Raw genomic sequence first — 12,912 nt, 5'->3', positions numbered from 1 at the left:
AGAGATTATTTCTCTTGTACCAGTACGAAGCAACGGCCTCCCACTGCCCTGTTCGAAGTTCGAACCTTATCGACCATGGCTGCTACAACTTGTAGTCTTTCATCAATCGCCTCACCATTTCTTCCCCAGGCGTTTAGGTCAGTCGCCACACGAATTCAAATCACCCCATCCCCATGCTTCTCCAAAATGAGGTTTCAACCCTTTCGTCTTCGGACACGGAGAAGTTTTGTTATTCGATGCGCTCGAACCGAATCCAAAGTGGTCACGTTAGGCTCCAGAGCCCCAGATTTTGAGGTAATCAAACCCCAATTCGATATCTAGACACTTCAAATTGATCCCCCAATTTTCAGTGATGATAATTTGTTTTTGGTCGGACAATTGGTTTAGCTTCCTGAACCTCTTACAGGCAAAGTATGGAAATTAGAAGATTTTGAACCCTATCCTGCTTTACTGGTGAAGTTCATTTTCATTTGCTTCAATTATTGTTTGGTTCTGTTTTAGACTTTAGTGTTTGTTTAAGCAATTCTTCATTGCTTGCAGGTTATGTTTATTTGTAATCATTGCCCATTTGTTATACACTTGAAAAAGGATATTGTGAAACTTTCGAATTTCTATATGAAGGTACAAAGGATATGGTTCTTTTTCCTTTTTCTCATTGCTTGCTTTTGAGATCCGTGTGTTGTTTCAACAAGAACTTTGAAGTCCAACCATTGTGATTCATTATGTCATACTGTGATCTTTCAGAAAGGACTGGCTGTTGTAGCCATATCTTCAAACTCTGTTGCTACGCATCCACAGGTTCGGTTAACTTCGTAATTGGAATTACAAGTTGCTTTGACGGATTGGTTAATTGTCAGGCCGTGCAAATTTCATGACAGGATGGACCAGAGTTTATGGCAGAAGAAGCAAAAGCATTCAAATACCCCTTTCCATATTTATATGATGATGTATGTTTCTTTAAACCTTATGCTATTGTTTTTATTTAGCCATTACTTGTGTAAAATAATGTGATTTTGTTGTTTATGACTTTAGATACAGTGCATGCTATGATCATGATGATTTAGGCTTGTTTTATCTCGTTATGTCTTTTCATGTAATGATATTGTAGCAATTTAGGCACATGCTTGTGAGCACGGCATACACATCCTAACAGAATCTAAAATCGAATGTACTGATTTGTGTCACAATTGCACTCTTGCGGCAACGAGATAACGATTATGCGACATTTGTTCTTGACTTACGGACAATGTTGGTGTATGCTCGAACCTTGAGTCATGTTTGAGAGAAATGTTTTAGAAATGAGCAACAACGGCTTTGATAGCATATAACCTAGGTAGGAAGAATTGACAACTAGTCACATCCCCCTATAGTACATTTTGAAGCATTTTAGCCCTAAAAGGTGTAGACATGATTTTGATGACTGGTCATACACTCCCGTATAGACACAACAAGAATAGTAAAGGTCTATCTAACATGAAAGGAAGTAAAAGGGGTATGTTACGGGCATGCAGTGATGGACAACACGTCCTAGAAAAATATGACTGGGACATCCAACATGCAGTTACATGCAACGTGCCTTGGACTAGTATGACCGTGACACCTTGCACCTTACATTGTTGAGCAATTACTGTTCTGAATATCATTGCTAGAACTTTTATCTATTTGCACTTTTTTTTCGAAACAATAAAATTACATGTATAGCTGTGAGAATTGTGAGGGCCTGAAGACTTGTAGATGATGATGCCCCTTACGTTGGAAAGCAATTGGAACTCTAATGTTTCTTGTAATAGTAATGCTTAGTCATTTTGATCTTACAAGCTGTGTATCAAAGAATTCTTATCATCTTTTCTATTGAAGCATTGATATCAATTTGAAAGCTAATTGTACGTCCAATTGCAGTCACAGGAAGTTGCAAGGGATTTTGGGGCAGTTTGCACACCAGAGTTCTTTCTATTCAAAAAGGTTCTCTGTTAAACTTCATTGTTCATTTTTAATGTAATTTTAACTAGCATACTTGATTTTCAATCTTGCTTTAAGAAACCAAGATTTATTGAGTACAGTGCTCAAGTATGCAACAGGTTGGGCGAAGGCCATTTGAGTTGGTTTATCACGGTCAATTTGATGATTCTCGACCATCAAATAGCAAGCCTGTCACTGGGAGGTCAGTGTCCTGGGTTTAATTTTCATTTTCTGATCTGTACATTCAAATTGCAGTTGTTTGAAGTTAATAACTAAATTGTTACTATAATTTAAGTAGGGATTTAAGTTTGGCATTAGATTGTGTTCTCAGTGGCCAACCAGTATCTTCAGTGCAGAAACCCAGGTCTTTTTTCTGATATTCCATCAACTCTCTGCATATGTTTCATGGAATCACTAAATTGCATATAGTATGACTAATTCTTACCTTAAAACTTTCCTTCAGTGTTGGATGTAGTATAAAATGGCATCCGTAGAAGAAGCAATGATTACTAATCTCATTTTCTGCTTCCCGAAGATCAAATCTCCGAGCAAAGGCATTCAATGCAACACAGATTGTTAAAGCCGAACCAAAAAGCAATGTGATTTCTTGAATCATTTGATCCATCCTATTCCTGTAATGTTTTCTTTTTTTTTTCTTTTCATTTTTATAGAGATGTTTCCTTTTATATTGCCAGGGCCGTCAAATGAAGAGAAAAAAAAAGGATATCGTTTTCTTTTTTCTGATCCAAGTTCAATACGAATTTAACCGAGTGTATCATCCACATTTTATAAAATGTATGAAATATGCAAGTAAATTTTGGTCTTGCTGCTTTTATTGCTTCATAACGGGGAACAAACCATTTTGTGCTGAAAGCAAGTATAGGACTTTCATTGCAAAACTCATCTTTACAGCTTGATCTTTATTTGTCTAATGCCAATAGTTTGTCTTGCTATGATGTGTATTTGTTGGTTGAGCTGCCCCCAGACAACTCAGTAGGTTATGAAGGCAAAAATTTCTTTTCATGGTCCCCTCCCTGTATTGGTTTCACCAGCTGCTACCAAACTTATGTTTCATGAAGGTTTCTTGGTAAAGTAACTGCAGGTTTGATTCCCTTTAGTTCATTTATGCAATGGGAAATACAGCATTGCAATCTGCATCAGAATGTAACAAGCTGGACGTACTCAGTGTGAAAAACGAGAGAGAGATCTTCAAGCAGAAGTACAGATTCAGCCTTGTCATTATTGCTGCTACATACTTCCAACCTATTCAAATAAATGTCATACTTAACAAGGAAATAATCGGTGAACTGAATTGTTCTTCAGATTTGTTTTTAAATCTATGGTTCTGCTGAAGGTACAGCTCTAACTAGAGGCTCGGATGATCTAGAAAAACTGGAATAGTGAATTGTTGCTTTTGGATTTGACTCTCATGCTTGATCTCCTTGAGCATGGCCGTGATGTCTTTCATTGTTGGTCGTTCCTCGGCGAAGCATTGACATAGAGGAAAGCCATGTCAAGTTGTGTGGTCAAGCTCGTCCAAGACATGTTGTTCATGACATGCCAAACCCATTTACTTGCTTTCATGTTGTATTACTTTCTTAAGTTTATTTCTCCTGCAAGACTATTTGGCAAATCATGTCTAGACCTAAATTGCCTTAACATATATTATAGAGGACCAAGTAGTCATCAAACCTTCTCCGACCAAGTATTATAATCTCTCTTGCTTACATGTTTTTTTATGCAAATTGACTTTCACAATGCTTACTTCCAACATGTTTTCAATGATTTCCTTGCCCACGTTTTCTAAAATTCTCTCCCAAAATGTAGCTCGAGGCTCGACCATACACCTGAATTATCTGCGAAATTCAATTTTGACATGACTAGCTTGTTCGCTGGGTTAGAACACTAGTCCGCTACCAAGAAAAGTGCAATTGTGACAAATGGTATGAGAGCTTTGTTAGCTCCTTAATGCATTGAGACTGAAACAAAGTCGATGACAAAATTGACACCTAAATCACAAGTCAACCGACTTATCCTGATAGAAGAAGAAATGTTGTTCCTAAAAGAAGTCCTTGACACTGTTCGCTTCTTGGAAGGACGAGTGACAGAATTGAATGGAAAAGTCGAGGGCATAGACACAATCGACTGCCACCTAGATGGGTTACTAATGTTTAGAGTTGACTCCCTAGAAGAAAGAGTTGCCCGAACAAGTAGCTCAGAACATATTGGTAGCCCCGATAGCTCTATCGCACACATGAAGGAACGTGTTGAATAGCTAGGCGGTTTGTAGAAGACCATTCTAAAGTAGGCTCTTTTTCTTTGAAATTCAAGTCTCAATCCCGTTTCTTTGAAACACGGTGAAAAGCCGTGGATGGTACCCTGCTGACAGTTGAACAAAAATTGGCCGGAGCAAAACTTTTTTTTGGTGTAGGTTGTCAATCATATGTGTCGAAATCATCAATTTTAGAATTCTTCACAATAATGCTAAACAATATTGGCCGTGACGTTTTTTCGCATGAGTGCTTTGAACGGCCCTTAGGGTTTCCAAATTAGGATGACAATTTTAAACTTGTACATATAATGCCGTAGGCTCTATCAATTCTAGTCCCATTACTTTTTCCTAACAGAATATTTAGATGTTGGAAAGAGAAAATAACTTTTCGAAATTAACCTAGAAAAGCTGCCGATGGTACCCCGACATGGGTTAACAAAAATTGTTTAGAAGTGAAAATGTTTATGGATGTTGGTTGCCAATCATATTGTCGAAATCATTAAATTTGAGCATTCCGCATAACAATGTGGAAAAATATCGATCGTGACTCAGTTTCTCACATGCGTGCTTCAAACGGCTCGAATAGCATTTCTTGTCACGCCGAATATTTTACTACGGACTGTGACTAACAACGACATGAATGCACAAAATAATTTAGATATGCAATATAGAAAAATCATTTACTTTCAATAACGTTTCAAACGACAAACAAAAACAATTAACAGTTTGGAAACAAATTAGGAAAGAATGCAAATACAAAATAAAGACTGACTGACGCCTCGGGACAACCCATTCCTTTGTGACAATCTCCGTCTCCATCATGCCCGCCCTTGACCAACACCTCGGGCTCCTGAAAAAGGAAAACATAACAAGGATAAGTATAAAAATTATACTCAGTAAGTCACCTACCTGTAGGCTCTCATCACATCCTAACTCAACAGGTTCCCATAGTCTCCTAATTCGGTTCTAGGACATCTAGTTCTAATCTTAGTCTCTTGGGGCTTGCCCCTTGGGCTTTACCGGTCCATTGTCCTTTCATTGGATACCTAAAGGTTTCTTAAGCCAAACTGATATGGTCGATATCGCTCTATGAGGTGCTACCTTTGCATGGCTATCTGAGACTACATGGTATCTAGCCTAGGAGTGTGTTGAGTACCTCCTAAGCCCATATAGTCCCCCTATGGGGGGAGGGGGGGGGGCACGACCCAACCCGTTCCCATGCAGCTAATGGGCTGTACAAAGTGGGGACGCATTTCCCATGCGAAATGGCTAGGAGCAGTAAGAACTGGTCAGGACCCCTGATCCTCCCACGAAGTTATAGATACCGTTCACACACTAGCAATCTATGAACACTCCTGAGGTACCTTGTCGTCGTGGTAATCTACTAAGTTCCTAGGGGAAGGTTAGGTCTAGCTAGAGTAACTTGTCGCTCCTAACTGCAAATCCCTAAGCTTATCATAGTAATGGGCCATAGAAAATAAGAGAGTGTGCATGCACGTAGGCTCAAAGGGGCGATGGCCTCCATCAAGCACCCAGAACGCAAAGTTTGCGCTCAATGTTAAGCACCCGGAACACAGAATACACAATTCCAACATGAATTAAACACATGCATACGTACAGCGGAAATTTAAAGTATGATTGCACGCTCAAATAATTCACCCAAAACTTCACATAATATTACACATCATCAGCTCATAACAATCAGTCTAGGAGGCTACCACCTAAGGTGAATAACTAGCATGCATGCAGTACAAGCGAATCCTACAAGTATTTCTTCCTAAACACTAGGTAGTTCCTACCTGGTTGACGCGTGCCCTTTTGTTGGCATTTCTATGCCTGTGAGGTGTCCAAAAATACTGATTTTCTTCAATAAGGTCCCTATTCACATAAAAACAGTATTAGAACTGGGATCGAGACAAAAGTCAGGCAAACAGAGGGCAAACGGGCCAAAACAGGCATCTCACTCGCCGGCTGTGCGCCGACCATGCGCGAGGAAGGGCCAGTTGCAGGCTGCACGCTGCTGCTTCTGCGCAGTCACGGGTCGGGCGGTCCAATTCAGCTTGACTTGGCTCGGGTTTGCGATTCGGCTCGGAGTTTGCAGGCAACACGTGTCGTCGTTTCACTGGAGCTGCGTTGCTCCCGCCGATGATCGACGTGTGTCCGGTGCCGAGCCGCCCTCCACCGCTCGCCGGCCAACATGTGGCTGGTGAATTTTTTTTCTTCTTCTCTCTCCCCTGTAATCCTTAACACAATCATATTTTCGATTTTCAAAACTTCTTCACAGATCGTGCGTAGAATTGTTCCTAGGTAAATATATCAACATTTTAGGACTTGATTCACATAGGAAAAGCTCAGATTTAAAAAATGTTGTTTAGAACTTTACCTTGCAAAACATTCTTGGATCTTGACGGAGTGTCGGCCTCGCTAGCCTATCAATCCTTGTACAGGTCTCGTCTGAAGGTGGATTTCGACGGTGGTCCGATGAAACTCGGCAATGACTCTTTTCTGTTTCCTCTCAATTTTCTAAGTTTAGGTTTTAAGCTTCTACATATAGTGTTGTAGGCATTTTTTTTTCCTTCAAAAATTCAAGTCTTAATACTGTTTCCTAAGGAATTATTGAGATATTGGAAAAAGTCGCCGATGGTACCCGTCTTAGTTCAAACCAAAATTTTCTAGAAGTGAAACCATTTTTGGGTGTTGGTTGACATTCATATGTGTCGAAATTGTCGAATGTGGGCATTCCTCACAATAATGTCAAACAATATCGACCGTGACTCAATTTTCTCACGCACATGCTTCGATTGTTCCTCTTAGGGTTTCGGTTTTAAGCCTATACGTACAGTGCTATAGGTTTTTTTTCTTCGAAACTCAAGTCCCAGTACTATTTCTAAGGGAATATTGAGATATTGGAAAGAGAAAATAGTTTTCGGAACTGGCATAGAACGCAAGTGAAAAGCCGCATATGGTACCTTGACGTCGATCAAATAAAACTGACCGGGAACAAAACCATTTTCGGTGTTGGTTGCCGATCATACGTGCTGAAATCATCGAATTTGAACATTTATTAAACAATGTTGAAAAATATCGATCGTGACTCTATTTCTTCTCGCACGAGTGCTGTGAACGACTTAATTTTCACTAACAAAATGAACCTATGTACATGTATTCGATTTTACATTTGTTTTGGAAATGTTGTCTAATAGTTTGAAAATCCCTCAAAATTTTATGGTATTTCCATAATTTTATGTAGTTTCCATAGTTTTCTCATACATTTATCTTCTATTGCTAGTTGCATCTCGTATTTCAATACCTCCAGTGACAAATTGGTATCTGAGTTTAGGTCCTGTAGACATTGTAGACATTTAAGGCAGAAAGGCAGAGAGTCTTTCATGACAGACAGATAATGTTTGAAACTGGTTTTGACCCGGCCGGTAAGGGGCGCTGCAGTTCCGCCACCTGAGGCAGAGTGGTACTCACCTCAAGATGAGGCTGAAGAGCTACCTCTAATCGTCGACCAGGTTATGCATTGACACAACTGCCCTGAATAGGGTGAATGTGGCCAGAGAGACCCCCTAGAAGTAGCTCCTAAGACACCAGCGCCGCCTGCCCAACTGTCTGGGACCCTCACCTTCAAGATTCTTCATTGCCCTACTTATATGCTGAATGGAGACAGTGAATTGCGGGTGGGAAACCACCCGTACGACACTCCATCCTAATAAGGGTCTAGTTTCATAGGGACAGTTCAGGGAGGCGTTTCTTCTAAAATATTACCCTATCCTGGCTTGCATAAAAAAACACACAACCTTTCTGGAGTCGAAGCAGGGAGATAGATCAGTTCAAAATTATAATCTAGAATTCAACAGACGGGCCAAATTAGCTCCCTAGCTACTCTAGGAACCTAGTAGACCTCCATGACATTTAGGATAACTAAGGTAGTTTTCCATACTAATAATAGTATGAACGGTGTCAACAGAGTTTCCCCTGGTACTAATACTATTGAGCTAGGCCTAGGTCGGTTAGGCTAGTGCATCAAGATGATCACATGCTCTAACATGGCCTGGAGTCTCCTCAACGGGACTATGCTCTAAACTCGTCCTGAAAAGGGGCATAGGACCACATAGGTTGACAGAATAACTCGTTGGCACATTGGGGGTCAAACCCGCAAACTAGGGTAACGGTTTTGTGGAAGGGTCGACTAGCTAACCTTTTGTAACAATACTGAAAGAAAAAAAAGAAAAAGGAAAAGGAAAAGGAAAGGAAGAAGAAGGAAAAAAAACTCAAACGCACCTCGCTCAGCCTTCAGCCCACGACCCCAGAACACCTCAAAATACCTCCAAAAAGGAAAAAAGAAAGAAAATACAAGAGAGAGAGAGAGTAAGATTTGAGTAACGCCAGCGAGTTGCCAACTTTTTTCGACCAGTCCAAAGCCACCTGAAAACCGACGCCACGCTCAGTTACCATCACGAGAAGGATCCCTAACGAGAGCACAATAACTCAAGGTATGTTTTGTGCCTTTTTGTAAGCGTCGTCGTCGGTAACCGAGGTCAGAAAATTGGGTTTTTCTAATCGTTCTTGGATATGTGGTTTTAGGAACTTTTAAGCCACAAAACTTCGAGGAAGGAAAGAGGAACGACGAACAGAGAGGATAATGAAGAAAGAGGACCGTAATCGGCAGCAGAAACGCCGCGGGAAGGAGAGAGAAAATGCACCGAAAAATTGTGCAGAAGTCGGGTAAGGAAGAAGGAACCAACAGATCCGGGTCAGCCCGAACCTAATACCCAAACCTGAGGCCCAAACCAATCAAGTCCAGCCCGTGAAATCGAGGCCCAAATTTCGATTGGACCCAAACCTCAATCCAGCCCAACCGCTAACGGTTCAGCTGAACCAACCTGAGACTAGACCCAAGGTCCAACCGAACGGGCTTGCAACCCAAACACCTGTGGCCCAGTCCAGTAAGCTGAGGCCCAACAATTAGTCTGGCCTAGTAGCCTTCTGCAGCCGACAACCCGAGCCACGACCCGAACTGGACTGTGACCCGCGCCTCGACCCGACGCCACCGTACGACATGGCACGTTCTGATGATGCCACGTGGCACACAGCGGCGTAGGTGGTCCGTCGGCTAGGCTCGGCACAAACGGCTTGGGCTCCCTCCGGTGACCTTCTGGCGGCTCCCAGCGGCTATTCGGCTTGGCTCACCTGTTTTCGGCCCAGTTTCCACTATTTCAACCCTCCCATACTTGTTTTTTTTGCCCCGATTAAGGTATTCGAGGCCGTTTTAGAGTCGTATTTCACATTTATTATGTTATTGGTAAATTAATTGTGAAATATTAACGGAAAGTGGCGAACGGTGTGACAGGAAACAAATCCCGACAAAGTAGGAAGTAACTCTCACAGAACAGGAGCTTACGTTTAACTAATTAGGGAGTATGTCGGCCAAGGCCAACCAAGTAAGTGACCTTACTATAGGATAGGCTAAAAAATTGTATGAGCATGATGTTGTGTTATGTTGTATGTTATACATATGTTGATTATGTTTCGATTCATGACGTACATGTTATGTTTGAAGCACTTGATGGCTTTACGATGAGTACGATGAGTATGATGTGTACATGGCTTTTCCATGTTGAGCATGCTTTATGATGATGATTGCCATATTGCATCATGTTGTTAGATCGACATAGGACACAACCCTAAGAGTATGAAAATGATATTAATGTAAATATCCACGAGCACGTGTTACATAGTGTAACCAAGAGATGAGACTAGAGGGTTGTGTCATAAGAGATGTATAATTGAACGTAGAGAGACCTCATGCATATTGTTTGTTCATAAGCATAGGGCTATTTCCCCTAGAGATGATGAGTGCAAACGCACACCGTATGATGAGTGTCACGGTCCTACCTTCTTGACCGTGCGGCGTCGTGATCTATACACGCTCACGACTAGCCTTAAAGGGAATTAAGCCCCATATGTATTTTTCGCCCCGGCTTTGTGGCTTCGTCGGACCTTAGGCGAGGTTTGTGTTAGCCAATCGAACATCGCTTGTGCAGAATCCAAGCTTATTCAACCACATATGCCGCCTGTGCGTGTATGTTCAATCGTCTACGACACATCCGACTTGCCTCTACGCTAGGCCAACTCATTCGATTCGACCTTGCCTCTACTCGAGCCAAGGTCTCTCAATAGTCGCATCTCATCTTGTCATCTCGATCCCCATCGATAGGGTCCATATGTCTTGGCGCCATCCCGAGTCTCGGGATGTTGTCGGCCATCATAACTCATTCGGTCATGCCATCGAGAATGGGCCCGCGTGTCGTTCATCTCATCGGGACTTCTCGAACATCCATTCATCCGGGTTCTATCGAGGCATAGGCCCTTCCGTGCCCATGTCAAGTCATTTACAGATACCGTCCTAGATAGCGGGTGTATATAGCAACCTCCAACACGCGGGCTAGGGCGCAATACTAGTACACCCGTGCCGTCCGGTACTGTCCTTCAAAAATCCATTTCAAAGGAAGTCGCCCGAGACACTCATCTCGGCACGCTCGCCCACACTGTGGCACATATGTGCCACAGGGTAGCTCACTTAGGCCAAAGGGCCCAGGGGTGGTGGAGAGCTAACACCATGGTACCCCCATAGTACATTTTGAGCCATTTTCATTCTAACAAGTGTAGACATGATTTTGGTGAGTTGTCATACGGTGTCGTGCATTGTCCGTCCAATGTCCGATTGACACCAAACTTGGCGAGCATTCATATTTCATATGGACGGACTTAACTCCCGAACCGCATGCCCAAATTCCTTCCGAAACTCCGACTTTTGAGGTTAAGGCCCGGGGCCCTACCTGGCCCTTCAACAAGTCTATCTTGTCCTTCATGTCTATGTTGATGTCTCTGTTATGCTTATGTCTCAACATATATCTTCAATACCCACTTTGTGTGGTGGTGTGTTGGATGATGCATCGTCCTCCTTGATCGCATCATGGCATTCTTCTATGTTGGCCCGCATATGGCCGGATGGGGCGTCTCTTGAGGGACGCCCCTTTGCTTGTCATGGCGTGAGGGTCACAACCTACTCTCTTCATACTATGGTTGTGACATTCTCCTCCACTTAACTTAGTCATCATCCTCGATGACTTACTCGAGTCACAATCATATTGCAGATTGTGACAATGAGCGCGAATGCGCACAGATGAGGGTGTTCATGAGGCGCATGACACTATGGGGTTCCGCTGACCTCCAGACGTCGCTACAGATTAGCTTGACCAGAGGGTCTGGGGGTGTGCGATCGCCCTAGGAATTCACACTCACACGTGTGAATCGTGTATAGGGAAGTACTACACATCTCATTTGTTCGAGACTGGATGCCACCCTTATGATTATTAGACATAGGTCCCTAATTCATGATTGCATGTGTTTGCATTAGCATAGCCCCTATAGTGGAGTCACTTATTGAGTATTTCTCGAAATACTCAGGCCGTGTGCCATATTGTTTTTCAGGTAAAGGCAAGGCGCCCATGTACGGTTGACGGCAACATCATGATCAGAGACTGTGACGCATGCATAGGATCGTTGCATATTTAAAATTTCTAGTCTTGGTTAGAATAGGGTGTTTGCATTTCATTCGTTTAAATTATTTAATTTGTAATTGTTTTTATCTTATTTTGAACTCCAGCATGATGTTTGAAAGACGTAAGTTTGTCAGTGTTCTCTAGTGATTTAATGTATTTTGAAGTTTTAAATTTTTCACTATTTAAGATGAGCATTTTTAAAGTTATATTATGCATTAGAGATAAGCATGAGTCGTTAGAGGCGACTCTGGATATGTGAAAATTTAGGGTCGTTACACCTTCCAAGGATGTTGTTTAGACTAGTAGACATTGTAATGTCCCCATCAAAATTTTATGAGGTATCGCCTCAATCCAGGAAACCAAGAACAGAAAAGATTGAACAATCTTTACCGACTCCAAGAGGTGAGATTTAGACCAGATATTTACTTACTACTTCGAGTCCTCTCCAGTGCTCAGGTAGTAGAAGAGATTAGATCAGAACTACCTCATCATACAACTAAGGAGACAATTCTATCATTTTTCAAAGAGAGTCACCATCCCCCTTGCACGAGAGACAATTTTGGAAAACATGCTTTGTTAGGACATGTTTTTGTGTCCAGATTGTCTACATTCCGACACTCTTTCTTTTGCACAAAGTCTTTCTTCTATCAATTGCTAATTACTAGCGTTGGATCCTTTAGTAAAGTGTCACCATTCTTTACTTTTATAGATGTTTAAGTGGTTTTAGTAAGATTTAGTGCCATTAACAATAATCAGATGCTCTGATATTTGTGTACCTTCCTCCATTCGCAATTTGCAATGTGTGTAGTACATTCTTGACTTGTACTTACCACAAGTCAGAATTCATTTCCATCGAATTTCTCAATATCAATTAAATTGTATTGTAGTATATTTGCGAGTAATGAACAACTCATACTATTCATAATACCGGCTGTAGTTTGTTTTAAGTAAAACTTTTTGAATGTGAAAGTTTAAACAATGGTGCACAACCACAGAGCATACTCACAAATTTGCTTAATTGAACCATGAGTGTGCCTTTTATTGTTCAACGTTTATGTTGGGTGTAAAAGAACAATAACCTCTCCCTCTAGAATCATCAGCTAAATCACA

General features: G+C 41.6%; 1 protein-coding gene across 2 annotated transcripts; it reads left to right on the top strand.

Annotated features, from left to right (window-relative positions):
* On the top strand, nt 1-2,882 carry LOC111480663. 2 transcript variants are annotated; one of them, XR_002717884.1, is made up of 10 exons: nt 1-294; nt 388-453; nt 541-621; nt 745-798; nt 879-947; nt 1,900-1,962; nt 2,079-2,161; nt 2,258-2,323; nt 2,423-2,558; nt 2,655-2,882. XR_002717884.1 is itself a non-coding variant. In XM_023125823.1 (9 exons), exons 1-9 carry the CDS (start codon nt 76-78, stop codon nt 2,451-2,453), a joined length of 732 nt encoding a protein of 243 aa, XP_022981591.1. In that variant the 5' UTR covers nt 1-75; the 3' UTR covers nt 2,454-2,882. The 2 variants fall into 2 exon arrangements, 1 of the variants encoding a protein (XP_022981591.1); XM_023125823.1 differs by having other exon boundaries at nt 2,423-2,882.
* Nucleotides 2,883-12,912: the final 10,030 nt, after the last annotated feature.

Source organism: Cucurbita maxima, unplaced genomic scaffold (assembly GCF_002738345.1).
Source record: "Cucurbita maxima cultivar Rimu unplaced genomic scaffold, Cmax_1.0 Cma_Scf00006, whole genome shotgun sequence".
In the NCBI taxonomy this organism is placed as follows: Eukaryota; Viridiplantae; Streptophyta; class Magnoliopsida; order Cucurbitales; family Cucurbitaceae; genus Cucurbita; species Cucurbita maxima.
This window is presented reverse-complemented; position numbering and strand designations above follow the sequence as displayed.

Excerpts from the sequence above, each read along its gene's own strand:
- LOC111480663 (XM_023125823.1), top strand. The coding sequence starts at position 76 with ATGGCTGCTACAACTTGTAGTCTTTCATCAATCGCCTCACCATTTCTT. Across the intron at positions 948-1,899 it reads TTCCATATTTATATGATGAT|TCACAGGAAGTTGCAAGGGA; the intron begins GTATGTTTCTTT and ends GTCCAATTGCAG. Across the intron at positions 2,324-2,422 it reads TCTTCAGTGCAGAAACCCAG|TGTTGGATGTAGTATAAAAT; the intron begins GTCTTTTTTCTG and ends ACTTTCCTTCAG.